Source organism: Botryllus schlosseri, chromosome 8, assembly GCF_051294905.1.
Source record: "Botryllus schlosseri isolate E-star chromosome 8, Bs_hap1, whole genome shotgun sequence".
In the NCBI taxonomy this organism is placed as follows: Eukaryota; Metazoa; Chordata; class Ascidiacea; order Stolidobranchia; family Styelidae; genus Botryllus; species Botryllus schlosseri.
The window spans coordinates 14594016-14611893 of record NC_137243.1 but is presented as its reverse complement, the minus strand read 5'-3'; the positions used below and the strand labels follow the sequence as shown (position 1 = coordinate 14611893).

Below are 17878 nucleotides of genomic sequence, written 5' to 3'. Positions count from 1 at the left end.
TGCCGAAAATGACGAATGGTGGAATGATGCCATTAGGGATATGATACAGCACTGAAATAAAACCAAAACCAGACGGGAAACATTCCCGTTAAAGCCCCTTATTCAATCCATGGCCCGTTAGGACGTATCCCTACATGTCTATGTGTTCAAATTTGGCATTGGTTTAGTTGCAATTAAATTCGATGTATAGAGTTGTTTTGACTTCTCACATTTTCAGCTCAAGACCAGAGCATCAGCGCAGCCTATAAACTGCTGGGCACCGAACACATTATCAAATCATTTAGGCGGATATGATGGAGGAGGCTTCAACGGACATAGAGGAGGCTTTGGCGAAGGGTATGTGTGTGACAATCCCAGTAATCCCGGTGGTTGTGGGGATGTAGGAGGATGCAGTAGTGGAGGTGGATTCGGTGGTGGAGGTGGATTCGGTGGTGGAGATGGAGGAGGATGCAGTGGTGGGGGAGGATTCGGTGGCGGAGATGGAGGAGGATGCAGGGGTGGGGGAGGATTCGGTGGTGGAGGGGGATTCGGTGGTGGGGATGTAGGAGGATGCAGTAGTGGAGGGGGATTCGATGGTGGAGGGGGATTCGGTGGTGGAGGTGGTTTCGGTGGTGGAGGTGGATTCGGTAGTGGAGGTGGATTCGGTGGTAGAGATGGAGGAGGATGCAGTGGTGGGGGAGGATTCGGTGGCGGAGGAGGATGTGGTGGCGGAGATGGAGGAGGATGCGGTGGTGGTGGTGAATGACGTTGAACGATCTTCCGCCGTGTTGCTATTATTATCTGAATTTGGTTTCCATTGGTAAACAAGATGAAGCCTACAGGATTTGCGGTCATTCTTGTGCACTGCTAAATTGCACATATTATCTTCGATAAACTTACCCGTCTAAACCCAAACCTTGTATTTTACCTATTTTCACCAACGCGTATAGTACAACTCAATTCAATAACATTTTCCGGTAACTACTTTTGCTTCCACACTCCAGGAATATCGATAACTCCGGGATGGGACACCTTTTCGGGAGGACCCATAGAAGGCCAATGTCGACATAACCATGTAGCTAGCTTCTGTGCTTGTGTGCTGTACCTTGGAGTCGACTTTTATCGAAATATACCAACCAATACTCTGTCAACAAGAGAAGTTCGTGTACCACCTAAAGATAGTACATTGAACGCTCTCTCATTCGAAGTTTCATGCTGATGGCGACGTCATATTTTGTGATACGATTGTTGGTATACAATATTCTTTCTAATTCTCTACTATAGTTGCTGACGATTACCCCTGACGAGTGTCAGCCGAAAATATTCGGGTTCATTTCAATATGAATATACTATTCAATTACTAGCTAATTCCGTGTACAGGGTTCACCACCTTTGGGATTATGATGAGCACGTTTCTTGTTATATAGGTCTATGATGCGCGACCGGGGCCTGTATACTATAGTACAGGGGTGGGCAAACTACGGCCCGTGAAAGCGTCAATAAATGTTGTAGAAATATTGATAAAATGAGTAAAAAAATCAATTTACTGTGAGTATACTTGATCTAACTTTTTCCTAATATATTTCAGCATGATAATGATAAGTTATATTCTCACCGCAGTATTTTTTTAATTTTAGTGATTGCGCGACGGCCCGACTTCACGGCCCATATGTTTTGAAAGCTTTCCACTGCTAAACATCACAGAACGTGAATTGTAAATGACTTAATCCGGACCACATGTGTAATTTAAGATTTGAAACACGAGCAAGTTTAGTACATTTTGTGCTGTACTTAGATAAACCGATTCGCGAGACCGAAGAGATTCGTTAGTGTTTTTTTTATGTGTAGAAGTATTTATATATATATAATTTAAGCGTTTTAGAAGCGTATTTAAAGGTAACATGGTTATGATGCTCTCAGCATTTTGTGTCCTGGAGTCAGGACCGTAACTGCCGCGCCCCAAACCCCCCAATTGGGGGAGAGCTCGAAGGGGGACCGAAATTATTTCGTAAATGAGCATTAATTTTGGAGTATTTTTTGAAAATTCATCCAACTCTATTCAATTTTTTTCGCGCTGCGACCGATTTATTGTTGCCAAATAAAATTGATTATCGGTTACCCTTTCCATAAGAAAACATGCGCATGATTTGTAGAAATGGGCATTTCGTCGTGGGCCATTACCGGGCGGTAACGCACAAACTCATGAAGTTTTGGGCCCTGTAACACGCGACTCCGAGAATTGTGCCAGAACGATTGGCAGCAAGAAAACCTAGGCCGAAAAGGACTGCCATATGAATAATTGACCGTAGGCGTCTAAATGGCAGGCGCCGAATGTTCGTGCAAGGCAAATTTCATCCCGCAGAGAAAACTGTTTTCCAGTGAAGAAAGACCAATATGAAATCGTGTGTGACTTTTATAGTTTAGTAGGCTACGTTTGGGCGATTTCAATATCTTTTGACATAGCAGACAGGGGTCACGAAACAATATGATGTAACGAAGTCATTATAACAACGAGCCCACCCAAATATGTTTAATTATTATTTACGGGCCCTACATTTTCCAAGACAACACCTCACTCAGCTCTAACGGTAAATCTGATTACGTGGGCAGAGAGAGGATAAAAAAGTTGATAGCAATATATATGCACTTCCCGATATTATTGAACGATTCAATCATGAATTATAAAAATTCGGCAGGGCCGAAACAATACTTCGTGAGCCCCACAGAAGTTTTATTTATCACCAAACAGATCGCTGCTCACATTCTCAAATTTACAACCAGTTCTAAGAATCGGGACAGGGATGTCAAGAGATCTAAATATCCCTGAATCGGGACAACAGACTTCCATCTCCAATTTTGACAATTAGGATGACCAACATATAAAATCTCGTTAATGTTTCTGAAGCGTGTACGTTTTCATCAAATGAATGTTTTTTAATATACAAATACATATATATTATTTCCATGTTATCAGTCAGTATATAATCAAAGAACAATATTGAATTTTGGCTTAGTATCCCGATTTTATATAGTGCGGCCCGCGAATGGATTAAAATGTTGAATGCGGCCCGCGAGCTAAAAAGTTTGCCCACCCCTGCAGTACCACATCTTTTGCGCAAATATTATACGTGGTCTGATATAGCGGTATTCCTAATTATTTTCTGCTTTTGGTTTGAAAACTGTGCACATATCCTCGGGATAATCCTACTTACACCTGGGAACTTTCACGTGCCTGCCGTAATAGTTGAATGAGGATATGGCCTATACGCCGTACAGGGATATGCGCCGTACAGCGAGAAACGAAACTATTGACTTGTTATTCTACGTTAGGTAATCCACAATGTTCATTATGTACGCAAAAAGCAACGATTGACTGTTTTGTTATGTTGATTTGTGAATGAGAATGCATATTGCAAATAGTGGTATTTAAATGTTATGCTATAACTAGGGCAAGTTTTTGCAACTTTTGCAACTTTTTTTTACAGCTTCCGGCAGCTTCCTAAATACTCGTAAGATACGTAGAATGCTGTTTTAAGCTGTTTGAGGGAATCGATTTTCGTGAAATACACAGCGAAATGCGACTTAAACACCGTAAATCAGCACCGAAGTAACGCTTTTACGGGTATATTTCGGGAGCTGAGCCGGAAAATTGACCTTATTTTTCATTTTAGTCAATCTGGGAAGTTGACCTTTTTTTTTAGTCAACCGAGCAAAATGTGGTCTTTTAGTGCATCATTTGTGAAAAAATGAATGCAACTTTTTACTGCAACTTTTGTCAAAAATAAATGCAACTTTCCACGGATTTAACTGCAACAAAAACTTGCCCTAGTTATAACCAAACTGTGCATTTCTTACTTTTGAAATAGCTATTTTTTAATTATAGAAGCACTTTCGCAATATTGCCGAGATTATATAATAGACGTATACAGTGCAAATGTTTATATTCAAATCCTCGTGATCGCATATAGCAGGAATTCAGAATTCAGCGGTATTTTTTTTCTGTTATCTAGGGTTACCATACGTCCTCTTAAGAAGATTTGTCCTCTTTTTTGAATTTTTTGAAAGTGTCCTCGGAGGACGCCCTTTTGTCCTCTTTTTTGAGCTTTTGTACTCTTTTTTGAAAATTTAGGTCATATTTAGAGCAAATCGCGAGTGATATGCTCTAAATTAGCACAGGAGTGACGCTCCGGCTGGGCGAAAAGTTGACCTTTTTTTGTGTTTTTTTTAGTCAACCACCCGGCAATGTGGAGGAAGAAACGGTATTTTGGGCTCTGACCGTGAAAGTTGACCATTTTTTTTTGTCAACCGATCACAAAGTGGGAAAAATTCACCGATTTATGAGAATTCTTCTCCGGTTTTGCAAGTCTCAAATTTCTGAAAAAGTGTCCTCTTTTTACATTTCCATAATATGGTAACCCTACTATTATCAATCTTTGAAAATATACGTTTGTTGCCAAATCCCTGATTCAATCACGGTATTTTCCGGAGCCAAATATTTTAGCGATTATTTCAAACAGCATCGACACCACGGTTACATTTGAAACATAAATTAATTTAAAACAAAAACTAACACGTTTTTGCCATGATTTCCTACAGACGAAAAATAACATCTGAAATTACGAGACACTAGTTCACGCGATTGCACGGCATGGAATGCTCGGAAGGTGGTTCTTGTATTCAATAAATACTTTCACGCGACAAAGAGGAGTTCACGGGAGACTGCGTTGCATGGAGAAACAACTGCTTGAACTTTCCTCCATTTTTGTCAATGTTATCCATGAATCATACCCCGTGCACTGTAAACGAAAATGGTGTGTTTTGGCAATTCACACCCTAGCGTAGGGTGTGTTTTGGGTCATCACACCTATTGGGTACTGAATTTGTCATTTACACCTAAGCTATTGGTGGAAATGAGCCAAACACACCCCTAAACACATATAACTTAAGATATACACCCAAAGCATTGGCATTTGGGGTGAATTGTTAAAGATTACACCTTTTGTCAGACAAATATGAAGTTTGGGATTCAATCCGCGCTAGCCGCTTCCACAAAACTTGACTGTTGAAGTTTTAAGTCTGTGTCGGTCAGAAGCCTGGTTAAGCAGGCAGGGGTGCGGCAAGTCTGCATTCTTGTTAAAAATTCAGTCGAATCACTGTATACTGATCATTGTATGGGCACTTGAGAACTTCTCTGCTGTGTCTAACTGTAGGTCGTGTAGGACATTTTCTCTTTGGGTTTAAATTATCCACCGAAAATGCGTGTTTTCGCCCACTTTATTGTTGTCCGTGTCTTTAAGGCTTCTTGGGTAGGCTTCGGCAATGTTCCATTGTTCAGTTTTTATGGATTTAACCCGGTTCGATCAAGTAAATTCGCCTACGCAGATAGTTTCAGCTTCAGTGACAAATAAGAATTCGTTGTATAACATTCGTGTGCTACATTGACATGAATGAATAATAGCTAAGTCTGCAATATCATATTGTAATTCACATTTATCGTGCACTGCGGTACTCTTACTTTGGCTGAAATTTCACCCTGTCTACTATAGTGTGACCGATGTATCTCAAGTGTGTCGCAAAAATACGACACATTATGAAGTTGTCACGATACTGGTTTATAATTTCTTTCATGTCACGTCAAATGCACAATTGTACATTGTACGTAGCCTATATGTACAAAATATATCGGGCCTATTCCGCACAGCATTAGTGTATAACCACAATATAATGCAGGTTAAGGGTATTTAGAGCTGGGAATACTAGAAGGAGTTAAATTTCAGCCACAAACTTATATGAGCAGTACGCAATATGGGCGTAGCAAGAATTCAAATTAGAATGGAACACCAGGTTACGTCACGGAACAATCATTGAATTGGGCGAAAGAGGGAATAAATTGGGCAAAGTTTCCTGGTTATTTTCATATCTATATTGATGTGTTATTCACTATTTGGTAGCTTTATGAATTGCACACTAAGCCTAACCGACAATTCGCATAAAGCTTTCGGATCGTATCAATGGTTCGATCTATGAAGATAAATTTAGTACTGCAAGACTTTTTGAAGCTTATGATGCAATCTGCAGCTTCACAGCTATCAAATCCATATTTCCGATAAATCAATTATAGTATACATACAAATATTCCGGAGATCCTTAACTTCAATATAGTTATTACATCAGTGAGTCAATTGTCACATCATAATGGAATATACAAACCGTCGTCACCAGAACAGCTGCTGCTATGTTTGGCTACAGCCATGTAAAATGTTTCGTTATATACCGTATTTCCGCGCTTAAGAGACCAGACTGGCTATCGACTGACCGTATTAGTCGTCGTGAATCTGTGAAGAAAGCCTCTTTCGATATTGAAAATATCTGGATGGTGAGTTACATTTCGTATCTGTACTATTGTAGTATAGAACATTTGTTCCGTTGCGTTTCCAGTACAGATCCGATTCCTGTTACTCAGTGTCGCAGCTGTACTGAACAGAATTATATGTAGCAAGTTGGAATTTTAAACGTACCGGTAGTGACGATACATTGAATTCACATAAATTGTTGTATCACCAGTACCGATACCAATCTCCAAGACACAGTAGCTCAATGTCTCTAATGGAGATACTGTTGACAGGTCCAGCATTAGCTATGATTATAAACTACGGTAATTTGGGTTTGTGCGACATCGTTTGTAAGTGCATTGAGAAAAAAATCGACTCGATTGTCGTTATATTGATTACCAAAGCACATCACGACCTGTTTAAGTGTAAAGGGTAGCCTACCACTGACTATGCAGAGCTATGTTTATATAGGCCTATCACCCTGTCATTATCACTGAGCTATATACACATTATATATTATGTTATGTTATGGTAGGAAGGTAAACATATTATCTATTCTACTTCAGACTTGCATGGGCAAAGATCGCAAATTTGGGGCTCTTGAAGAATGAAATTATCGATTTCTCCTCATGAGAATACAAGTGTAACATACAAACAGCAGAGGGCTGAAGCATATGAAGCAATGGTATCTGAGGTGAGCAATGGACATTTGATGAAAGCTTTCGATCCCCGTAAATAGGGGCCAGTAAATGTTATTGATATTATGACATGGGTGAAAATATGACGATGCTATATTGCTATCACTATAAATATGAGAGACTTGACTGGGAACAGGCTTACCTCATTGAACATATTTTGCAGTGGCCAACTCAGACTATCTGTTAAGAGTATGTGACCCATCAACCAGACTACTTCTTTTGAAACTACTTCTCTGAGTTCTGTTCATATATTTATTTTAATTTGAAGCAGCTTGACATGGATTTGACATAGCCACTTCTATATGCTTGTCAATGAGTAGAAATTGACATCTATTGCTTGAGTAGCAATGCGCACTACTGCGGTCAACTCGGTGTGCAACAATGCACGGATTAGCTGGGTCTTCAGTGTTTTGACCAATATGAAGAGGCAAACATAGCCTTGCCAAAGTTTATCAAACTATCCTTTCGATCAATATAAACAAATCATAATATATGCACTTCTTGACTCATGATATGACATACACACGATCTGTGCATATGCACAAATCTGCTTTTTGTTAGATTCAAGGACTGATTGCTATTAGTAGCAGACTATTACTCTGTGAATGTGAAATCAAATATGTTGTTGGTGAGTAATATACTATGCGTAGGATAGTTACAAAATTGTACTTTAACTCGCTTATTTACAAGCATAAAGCAAGTCAAGGCTACAACATCAGTACACATTTCGGATGTCGTGGGCCTTTCGAATCCAATCCAAATTGTCAACTAAACGTTTACCGTATGCCTCATGGTTATTTTTTCAATTTTATGATGCTGCTATACAAGCTAATATCATGGAATTTCAACCAAATCGTAAAGGATCGTTATCAAACAGCTTATATTCCAAGGTAATCATTATCATTCAGCTAATTTGCAAATTTCCATGTATAGGCTAAGGCAGTGGTTCCCAACGTGGGCGATATCGCCCCCGGGGGCGATTTGGCGGTCTAGGGGAGCGAAAATGACGAAGGGGGCGAAAATAGGAAGGGGCGATAGGGGGGCGATGACGCGTCAAAACGGCTGACCTTTTTTTTTTAGTCAACCCACGGAAATTTAGTTACAAAAGTGTGTCAAATTAGACATCGAGCCGAAAATTTGACCTTTTTTTTTTAGTCAACCCGCCGGTGATTACAGTTTGTATGCCCAATTTTCGGTACACAAAATTTTGGGGGCGATGATCGGTGTTGACCTTGAAAAGGGGGCGATGGGTCGAAAAAGGTTGGGAACCACTGGGCTAAGGCAAGTCAAGGTTTCCTAATCAGACCTGTATCTGCGGTCGCTTTGAATCCATTCTGAAAGTCAATATTGCCCAACTAGAAAACGTTTCGTGTTTTGGATTAATACCAAGTAGTCAAATTTAAATCAAGTCCATGCATCTCTTTCTCTGATTATTTTTTAAATTTTAGGATGCTGCTTAAAGACTGCATGCTCCAAGAGCAAGATTATATCACTGGAACTAACCGAGTTTAGGAGTATGCTGCGACAACTGAAAGACTCGTTATCAAGCCAGCAGGTATGACAACTTTGTTAACGACACCTGATGTCAACTTTCGTAGTCGCATATATGAAGTGAACCAAAGCAGAGATGGTCAAAGTTACTAGCGTTGCTACTCAAGTCTATGTAGAAATACCCCGTCAATTTATACTCGATTACTTTTTAGATGCAACAGTTCCAAATACAAGTCAAAACTACGTCAAGTGGAAGTAGAATACGAAATGTCGGAAAAATAGTCAAGTATGGTAAGTAGTTTTTCGGAAGTTTGTACTTTGAAAATTGCAATATGAATCTTCGCGACTAATATAAAATTACTAATGGCATATGACACTACTAACAGGAACAATCTTCAAAGATATATTCAGTTATTCCTGGCACAGGTGGTGTTGCTAGACTTGGACAACTAGATATTCCAGTTGTCTAATTATACTAATTGAAGCTATTCTAATTTGTGAAATGTTTCTATGCTCTAATTCTAATTCTAATCGAATTTATGAAATCTTTCTATGATCTACGGTAATTTTAATTCTAATCTAATGTCTGGGTTTCCTGAAAAGGCTACAGGAGAACCGTAGAATGCGAGACGAGCCAAACTTGCGGTGCAGGAGGGGTGTTCAAAAATGACTTTTTATTCTCAAATTCTACTCGCTACTTGATAAAATTGTTAGGTTACCTTATTGAAGCTTGCGCACTAAGTTTGGTTTGATTCCAACCAGCAGCCGCATTGCTACTGGAGAAGAAAGTTTTTTTAATTTATTATATTAAAATGAGTCAAAATTTTCTGTTCACCCATGAAATTGTTGTCTATAAACGATGCCCACCAAATTTGCCACAATTCAAACCAGCCGGAGCGGAGTTACTGATGTCGAAAAATTTGGATTTGAATAAAATAATATTTACGGTGGGCACAACTGTAATAAATGATTATAGAATCGGTCACCGTAAAAATACTATTATATTAAAATCCAATATTTTTCAACGGCAATAACTCCGCTTCCACTAGTTGGAATCGAGCCAAATCGGTTGAGCAATGTTTCTATAGAAAACCTAACAATGGGGTGAACAGAAAATTTCAAATCTTCTTTTATTCATTTTCATATAATAAATAAAAAACTTTCTTCTCCTGTAGCAATGCGGCTGCTGGTTGGAATCGAACCAAATTTGGTGTGCAGGCTTAAATTAGGTAACCTTACAATTTTATCAAGTAGCCAGTACGATTCGAGAAAAAAATCCACTTTTGAAGACCCCCAGCGCACATATAAGATGAGTTTAGAATCCAATCCAAATTGTCAACTAAACGTTTATACCTCATGGTTATTATTTCAATTTTAGGATGCTACTATACAAGATCATGTCAGGGCATTTCAACCAAGTCGACGTCGCATTGAACCATAAAACCGTATGCTGCGAAACAGTGATGGATCTTTATCAACAGCAGATATTGCAAGGTAATCATTAGCATCCAGCTAATTTGCTAATTTCCATGTATAAGGCAAGTCTCGGTTTTCTAATCAGACCTGTATCTGCGGTCGCTTTGAATCCATTCTGAAAGTCAATATTGCCCAACTAGAAAACGTTTCGTGTTTTTGCATTAATACCAAGTAGTCAAATTTAAATCAAGTCCATGCATCTCTTTCTCTGATTTTCTTCTAATTTTAGGATGCTGCTTAAAGACTGGATGCTGCAAGAGCAAGATTATATCATAGGAACTAACCGAGTTTAGGAGTTTGCTGCGAAAACTGAAAGACTCGTTATGAAGCCAGCAGGTATGACAACTTTGGTAATGACTAGGGCAATTTTTTTTGACCTAAAACATGGAAGATTTTGACCTAAAAAATCTAAATTTTGACCTTTTTTGACTTGAAAAAACTGAAATTTGACCAAATTTTGACCTCACGTATGCAAATTAGGTGTTTTCGCATATAATGTTAAAATTGTACTACCTATCTTCATTTCTGGTTGGAACTGTCTGTCCTTACAAAGTAGATTGGGCTGAAAAAACGTTTTTGGCTCAAAAACTGACAGATTTTTACATGAAAAACTAGTATTTTAACGAAATCTGGCCCTATGAAGAATTCCAGTAGCTACATTTCGTATTCTGGTGGAAATAATTAAAATTTGTTGTAGTACAACGAAAGATCCTTTCCTACATTCTCGGGTAGAAAGTATCTGTCCTTACTACGTAGCTTGCCAAGAACGGAGAAAGAACGTTCAACAGCAGCATTTGTTGGCTGACAACACTCAAGTTGTGTGCACACTGCTGGTGACAAACCGTGTTGCTTCATTCTGACAATGTTGTCTATATCACAATTTTTAAGCTTGCGCTTCTTGATATAAGAACCATGCAATGTCCAAGCATTCTTGCTTCAGCTAGGATATTGTGGTACGTTGACCATAAAACCATGTCCATATTTGTTTCATTTGACCCTTTATGATTCACAATGAGCAGACGATGGTCCGTTTACAACGGTAGGCCTATAAAGTAGGCTACAAGCTGTAAAATATCAAATGATAAGTTCACCGACAGCGCAAAATCTGCGATACAAACGAAATGCAGAGGTCAAAAAATGTTTGACTTTGTAAACAATTTTGACAAATTTTGTAAACAATTTTGACAAATTTTGACCTAACGCTACAATTTTGACCTAATTTTGACTTTTTTTGACATGTCAAAAAAAATTGCCCTAGTAATGACACCTGATGTCAACTTTCGTAGTCGCATCTATGAGGTAAACCAAAGCAGAGATGGTCAAAGTTACCAGCGTTGCTACTCAAGTCGATGTAGAAATACCAACTTCAATTTATACTCGATTACAAGTAGATGCAACAGTTCCCAATACAAGTCAAAACTACGCCAAGTGGAAGTAGAATACGAAATGTTGGAAAAATAGTCAAGTATGGTACGCAGATTTTCAGAGGATTCTACCTTGAAAATTGCGATATGAATCTTCGCGACTAATATAAAATTACTAATGGCATATGACACTACTAACAGCAAGAATCTTCAAAAACATATTCAGTTATTTCTGATATAGGCGGTGTTGCTAGTATTCTAGTTGTCTAATTATCCTAATTGAAGCTATTCTAATTTGTGAAACGTTTCTATGCTCTAATTCCAATTCTAATCGAATATATGAAATCTTTCTAGGGTCTATTTTTAAGTCTAATCTAATGCCCGGTTTTCCTGGGTACGTTACAGAAGAACTGTCTAGTGCGAAACAAGCCATGCTTGCTGTGCAGCAGGGGTGTTAAAAATGAATCTTTATTCTTAAATTCTTCTGGCTACTTGGTAAAATTGTTGGATTACGGAATTGAAGCCTGCACACCAAATTTGGTTCAATTCCAACCAGTAGCCACATTGCTACAGGAGAAGAAAGTTATTTTATTTATTATTTAAAAATTAGTAAAAAAATTCAAAATTTTCTGTTCACCCATGAAATTGTAAGGTTGTCTATAGAAACGATGCCCACCAAATTTGCCTCAAATCAAACCAACCTAAGCGGAGTTATTGATTTCGAAAAATTTGGATTTGAATAAAATAGTATTTACGGTGGGCACAACAGTCATAAATGATTAAAGAATCGTTCACCGTAAATACTATTTTATCCAAATCCAAAATTTTGTGACGGCAATAACTTCGCTTCCACTGGTTGGAATTGAGCCAAATCGGTTGAGCATTGTTGCTATAGACAACCTAACAATTTAATGGGGTGAACAGAAAATTTTAAATCTTTTTTCGTTCATTTTCATATAATAAATAAAAAACTTTCTTCTCCTGTAGCAATGCGGCTACTGGTTGGAATCAAACCAAATTTGGTGTGCAGGCTTCAATTAGGTAACCTAACAATTTTATCGAGTAGCCAGTAGATTTGAAAGAAAAAGTCATTTTTGAACACCCCTACTGTACAGTAGAAATTTGCTGTTCTCATGCACATAAGATGAATTATGATTTGATGATAACGGAGTTTGATTCAACTTTTGGCGATTTCAGTAATTCTAATTCTAATCTAATTTGAAAAAAACTGTTAGGTAGAATTATAATTTTAATCTAATTTCCAACTGTGTAGCTCAAATTTTAATTCTACTCTAATTCGAAAAAAAACTTGTAGTTGTAATATAATTCCAATCCAATTTGGAAAAAGGGAACGTTTTCTAGTTGTCCAAGTCTGCCTGTTACATGCGGTTAGCATGAAAACTATCCATCAATTTCCATATTTTCGATGCCTAATTGCCCACACATACAGTGATCGTGTGTGAACATGTTTCCTATAGCGGTAAGTTCACCCTATCGGACCACAGTCTGTGCTGCAGTTCCTTAGCAAGTGTAACATCTGATTTTTTGTAAGTACTTTGTGAAAATATATATACTTTGTAATGGCTTCTATTTTTGTGGTCGTTCATTAAGTTATGCATGTTAGCATATGTGCCTGTTATTTGGGCTGTGAATATGCATTTTGATTTCAGGATGATGCCACAAGATCTCAGCCTTCGCCGTACAAGAGTGTTTTTCGGAAACCTGGAGGAGGCGACTTCCCAATACTACATGGGCAATGTTCTTCGAGTAGTATTTTCAGTGAATTTTTTTCTCCGTCGCTGGGATCTCTGTTTTTGTGATTTCGCGAAATATGTTTCCATTTTATGTTATTATGGTTCAATTGATATCGAATATATGCAATCAAGAAAGTTTATTTGCAATAGCGTGCCATTTGGAAGAAGATGCAGGATTTCAAGTGGGGTGTATATATTGAAATTCCGCCCCAATCAATTCTAATGGCTAGGGTGAGATATCCGATATACACCGCAAGGAATGGGGTGGATTCTGGTCATTCACACCGGCAGGGTTACGTAAGTTCTGTTTTCGTGTACCACCTTTTGGGGTGTATATAACCACTCTTTTCGCTAAGAGTGTGGAGAGATTGCTATACCGCCCGCCTTTTACGGCGATTGAGGATGTACTATCTACATGTTTTTGGTGACTCGACTCGACTTGACTCGAGTCAATTTGTGTATTGACTCGACTTGAACTTGAACTTCATTGTGCAGTGTATGGCTCGAATCAAGTCATATACTTGGAAAATAGGGCCAAAAAGTGTTAGGGTCGAGGGAAAGTACGATATTATGTATGCGAGCCATTCTGTATCACTCGAGCAGAGTTGAAAAAAGTGGGTTGAACCGGATTGAACTCAAAACTGAACAGTGAACACGGAGACTTGGACTCGGACTCGAGTCACAACACTATGACTCGTACTCGAACCTCTACTCCCTGACTTGGACTCGGACTTGACTCAGTGGTGAATTGAAAATGACTTGACTTGACTCGAGACAAAACTATAAAAGGGAGATTGACTTGTGACTCGGAACCTTGTGAATTGGTTACAACCCTGCTATCCGCACGACTCGAAAGCATCGCATGCTGATCATTGTCGTCCTTTCGTACCAGATTCTTCCTCCTCCTCAGCAAATATTTCGATTCAATTATCTGTCTTGCGATTTCCGAGTGCTTGTCTTTCGACGCGCATGGTGACAATTGTCAATAGCCTGACCAACAAGCACATAAAGCATGGCACAAGCGACGATTCCCACTTCGATTTTGGACTACGATGGCGGCATGCATCTTCCATTGTGACGTCATAGTTGATAAACATTGCCAGATGGATCCTTGGGTATTATAATTGAAAATATATGGCCAAAATGGGTCCTTTGACCTGCCGATACAAATCTTCCAGACTTGCACGAACCAAATAATATCTTTAACCAGAACTGCATCATCATGCATCAATTTTGCCGCATTGCTGACAAGACATCAAAGTCGCATGACATACTTCATGCTTCTAACAACCACGCTTATAGGTAGGCCTATAACTAGGGGGGGAAAATGATTCCAGTACTCGAGTACAGGAATTATACGCTCCTCGCTACTGAAGGTAGATTTATCAGCGAGAGTTATAGTTTCGATAGTATTTTCTAGGGATGGTGTGAACGCCTATAAGGTTCAGGCTCGTGTGAACGCGAACCTTTTTGAAGGGTTCTGTGCGAACGTGAACCTCATAACGTCACGTGACGTCAAATTGCTAATTCCAACCCTACGTTTCAGTAAAGTGATAGCATATATTATTATTATTTATTAATAAAAGCATGTTATGGTGCTTATAACAGCATGGTCTTTTGCACCACGTGACAAAAAATTCCATCACTAGCACAAGCTAACTTGCAAATGCAGTACATGAAACTCTCAGTCAGGAGTCAAACGTAAATAATTATATACGGCGTCCCGATGATGTTACAAAATCGATTACGTGTTGTAATATATTGGTGTCTGTCAATAAGTTTTCCAAGTCGAATGGTATTCTCTTTCGATGCGCACGGTTTCTTAGTATTTGTCTGCGTTGTTCTAGTGTCGGACAATACATCAAAAAATGGCGCACGTCTTCGATGACTCCACAATGGGCACACAAAGGTGTCGCAGACACCCCTATTCTGTGGAGATATCCATTCAATCCGCAGTGTCCCGTTCGTAACCGGAATAACGTGGATTCATTTTTTCTCGATGATAGCATATATAAATGTACACGATACCTAGCGACGACTCGGGCCACATAATGCCACAATGCTGAAGTACACATTGACTTTTTAAACGTTGCCAAATGTATCAACTAGGGCAATCAAATGATATAATAATCCCATAAATCAATATCTTCCGTCGCTTTGCCAACAATATCGACAAGGACTTGCAAGGGAATATAAGCCTACGGCGTGGCCTACGATACTTAGTAGGCCCCGCTTACGCCTTAGCAGTCTAGACAAGACCGGACAATGTATTCGGCGCCTGAGTATAATCGCTACGTTAATATTGAGCAGAGTGTAAAACGGGTTTCTGTACTTGCTACCGATATTACCCCTTTAACAAGTTACACAGCAGTAGCCAACATCCACAAATCGCACGGATTTGGTTCTCATGATACAATAAACATGAAATCAAGATTGACCCCGTACGCCTGCTAAATTTTTTACATCAGGCAATTATATCAATTTCATTGATAGGTTTAATAAGCATCATTCGCCGACTACCCACATGTAGTGTATTTAGCTCTTGATGTTGTGTGATAGCGGGTGAAGCAGCAGAGAGTCACTAAATATTCACAAGTGGAAAGCTGGATATGTTGAGCAAACTTTTGAAACAAAGCAAGTAAAATGTTTGAGATTGTCAAGAAGCATGCTCGCTTAGTGTTGATCTTTTTATACTGCAAGCGCCATGCATAGAGTGGCCTGCAGTTGAAATGAAATAAATTCCAACCAAAGATGTTGTAATATAGTGAAAATTCTAATATATGAAAAAGGTTCACAGTCCAGAACCTACGAAGGTTCGTTTGTGAACAAGAGCCTCTAAATTTCCGAGGTTCACCCACAGAACGTGAACGTGAACCTCACGTTCTCATCATCCCTGGTATTATCCACTGCGGTAGCCTTGAAACCTTAATTGTCGTCCGTATCGCAGCAAACCAAGCAGATAGGACAAAACTACGAACGTTGCTGGAAATAACATACTTCTGAAGTAATGATCACACCCACAACATTGTCACGAAGTGCAAGGAAATCGGTATGGTCGAAAATTAACAAGGTTTCATCAATGTGATGGAGAACAGACATTATATTCTTTATGGACGCATAAAATATACATTATACATACTTGAACTTTGACATCCTAATACTGTTATTACGTCATAATGTACGTGATTCAGAATCGAATCACTAAGGCACTCGCTTTTGCCCACATCTACCTAGAATCCAAGGCAAGAACCTGGAATATTGGCCACAGTCGGAGTGATCACAACTGTCTTGAATTATTTGGGGTGCTGCGGCACCACAGTATACTCACTCACGGGTGAATTAGAGACACATCATTTTGTTCTTAATTTGCCGTAGGACATGGTGACGAATCGCATCAGCGCATGTATTAATAGAATATGTTGCTTTGATTAGTAGCAGGTAGCAGCATAGGCTATATACACGTGCCAGATAACGCGATAATTTGGGTCAACAGTTACAGAATCAGGGTGTCGTAGCGACCCAGATGTTTCATAAGACTTTCCGAGTCGTTAGCTTATGAATACCTTCAGTGTCGTACCCAACCCATTCGTACAAAATATTCGACCACAATTGTCGAACCGTCTATTCGTGCTTCAGGGTAGTTGCGGTAAATGAGTGCCATCTCTTGAGCTAAACTATTCTTCGCACAGCATATTAATCGATTTGTAACCTACGACCATTCACCAGCTAGCCTTAATCGCTCCGGACTCCAACGTCACGACTACTGAATAAATGCGCGGCGTGGTGCAATTACACAACTAAACTGCTATCCGTGCTTTAGCTGAGCCGTACAGGAGTATTACATACAACTTTCGCAAACATATTTTATGCAATAGCGCTAAAACATGGCTTGTTTGTAGCCAGCGCATTTAAAACAAATTTGAGATTTTCAGTAAGAAATACTTTTATTATATATTACATCAAGAGAGCAAATCTCGAGTGTGTTTATTATAACCATGCGACAGCGGTTTTGTGGTTTCACTCTAGTCACCATTACGAACAAGGCGCTGACATAGAGACCCGATTCCGACAAGGCAAAACTGCACACTGTACTGTACCGTACTGTGTTCATGGAAAATATACCGAAACGTAGTTCAACACAGAAGCGAAAACGCCAATGCGAAACAGTTATATGCAGGTTACATGGACAATATAATAGTTACACAAATTTATGAATTAAATATTAGTGGCCGCACTGCCGTATCAATTCCGACTCAAACGGTTCCCGGCCTCAAGAGAAACCCGAATCGCGATCTTGTATACCTCAAGACTCACACGCAAGCTTACTGTCAGATTATGACTAAAACGCATGGAACATAGAAATATTTCAACTTATATCGACGTCAGAGCCACTATTTTAGCGGTTTATCACATTCTAGAAAATGGTTTACCCCAAGGTTGCGTTATTTCGCCATTACTCTTCTCCGTGATGATTAATGACCTTCCTGCAGTTATTCAGTGTGAGCATGCATTATTCGCGGACGATTGCGCTATATGGGAAAGTGGATTATCCGTGGAATCCAACATCTCTGCGGTCCAGTTGGCCCTAACATCGATTCAACTGTGGTGTAAACAGTGGGGTTTCAAAATATCGCACACGAAATCGGTGGCGATGCTATTCACAAGAAAGCGATCACTGCCATCCGTGTCTCTACGTATCGGCAGCACGCAACTCAGCTTTGTAGACAATTTTAAATATCTTGGGGTTGTTTTCGATAAATTGTTGTCATAAAAATGCCATATAG

The 17878-nt window shown here is 39.2% G+C and overlaps 3 protein-coding genes and 1 long non-coding RNA gene across 5 annotated transcripts in view; 2 read left to right on the top strand and 2 right to left on the bottom strand.

Annotated features, from left to right (window-relative positions):
* The window catches only part of LOC145444240 (CCN family member 2-like), a 288076-nt gene that overhangs the window by 199914 nt on the left and 70284 nt on the right, over positions 1-17878 (top strand). The window lies entirely within an intron of this gene.
* LOC145444211 (vacuolar protein sorting-associated protein 8 homolog) overlaps positions 1-17878 on the bottom strand; it is a 153450-nt gene that overhangs the window by 104961 nt on the left and 30611 nt on the right. The gene's annotated exons all lie outside the window — the stretch shown is intronic.
* On the bottom strand, positions 249-907 carry LOC145444259 (uncharacterized). Its single transcript, XM_080322210.1, has one exon. The coding sequence runs from the start codon at positions 857-859 to the stop codon at positions 281-283; it is 579 nt and encodes a 192-aa protein (XP_080178336.1). The 5' UTR covers positions 860-907; the 3' UTR covers positions 249-280.
* On the top strand, positions 4780-12061 carry LOC145444265 (uncharacterized). Of its 2 annotated transcripts, XR_013916640.1 has the most exons (5): positions 4780-7899; positions 8458-8564; positions 8713-8791; positions 9879-9994; positions 10206-12061. It is a non-coding gene; the product is annotated as an uncharacterized LOC145444265 (long non-coding RNA). The 2 variants fall into 2 exon arrangements; XR_013916639.1 differs by lacking the exon at positions 4780-7899 and having other exon boundaries at positions 7952-8564; positions 10206-12059.

Excerpts from the sequence above, each read along its gene's own strand:
- LOC145444259 (XM_080322210.1), bottom strand. The coding sequence starts at position 859 with ATGTGCAATTTAGCAGTGCACAAGAATGACCGCAAATCCTGTAGGCTT.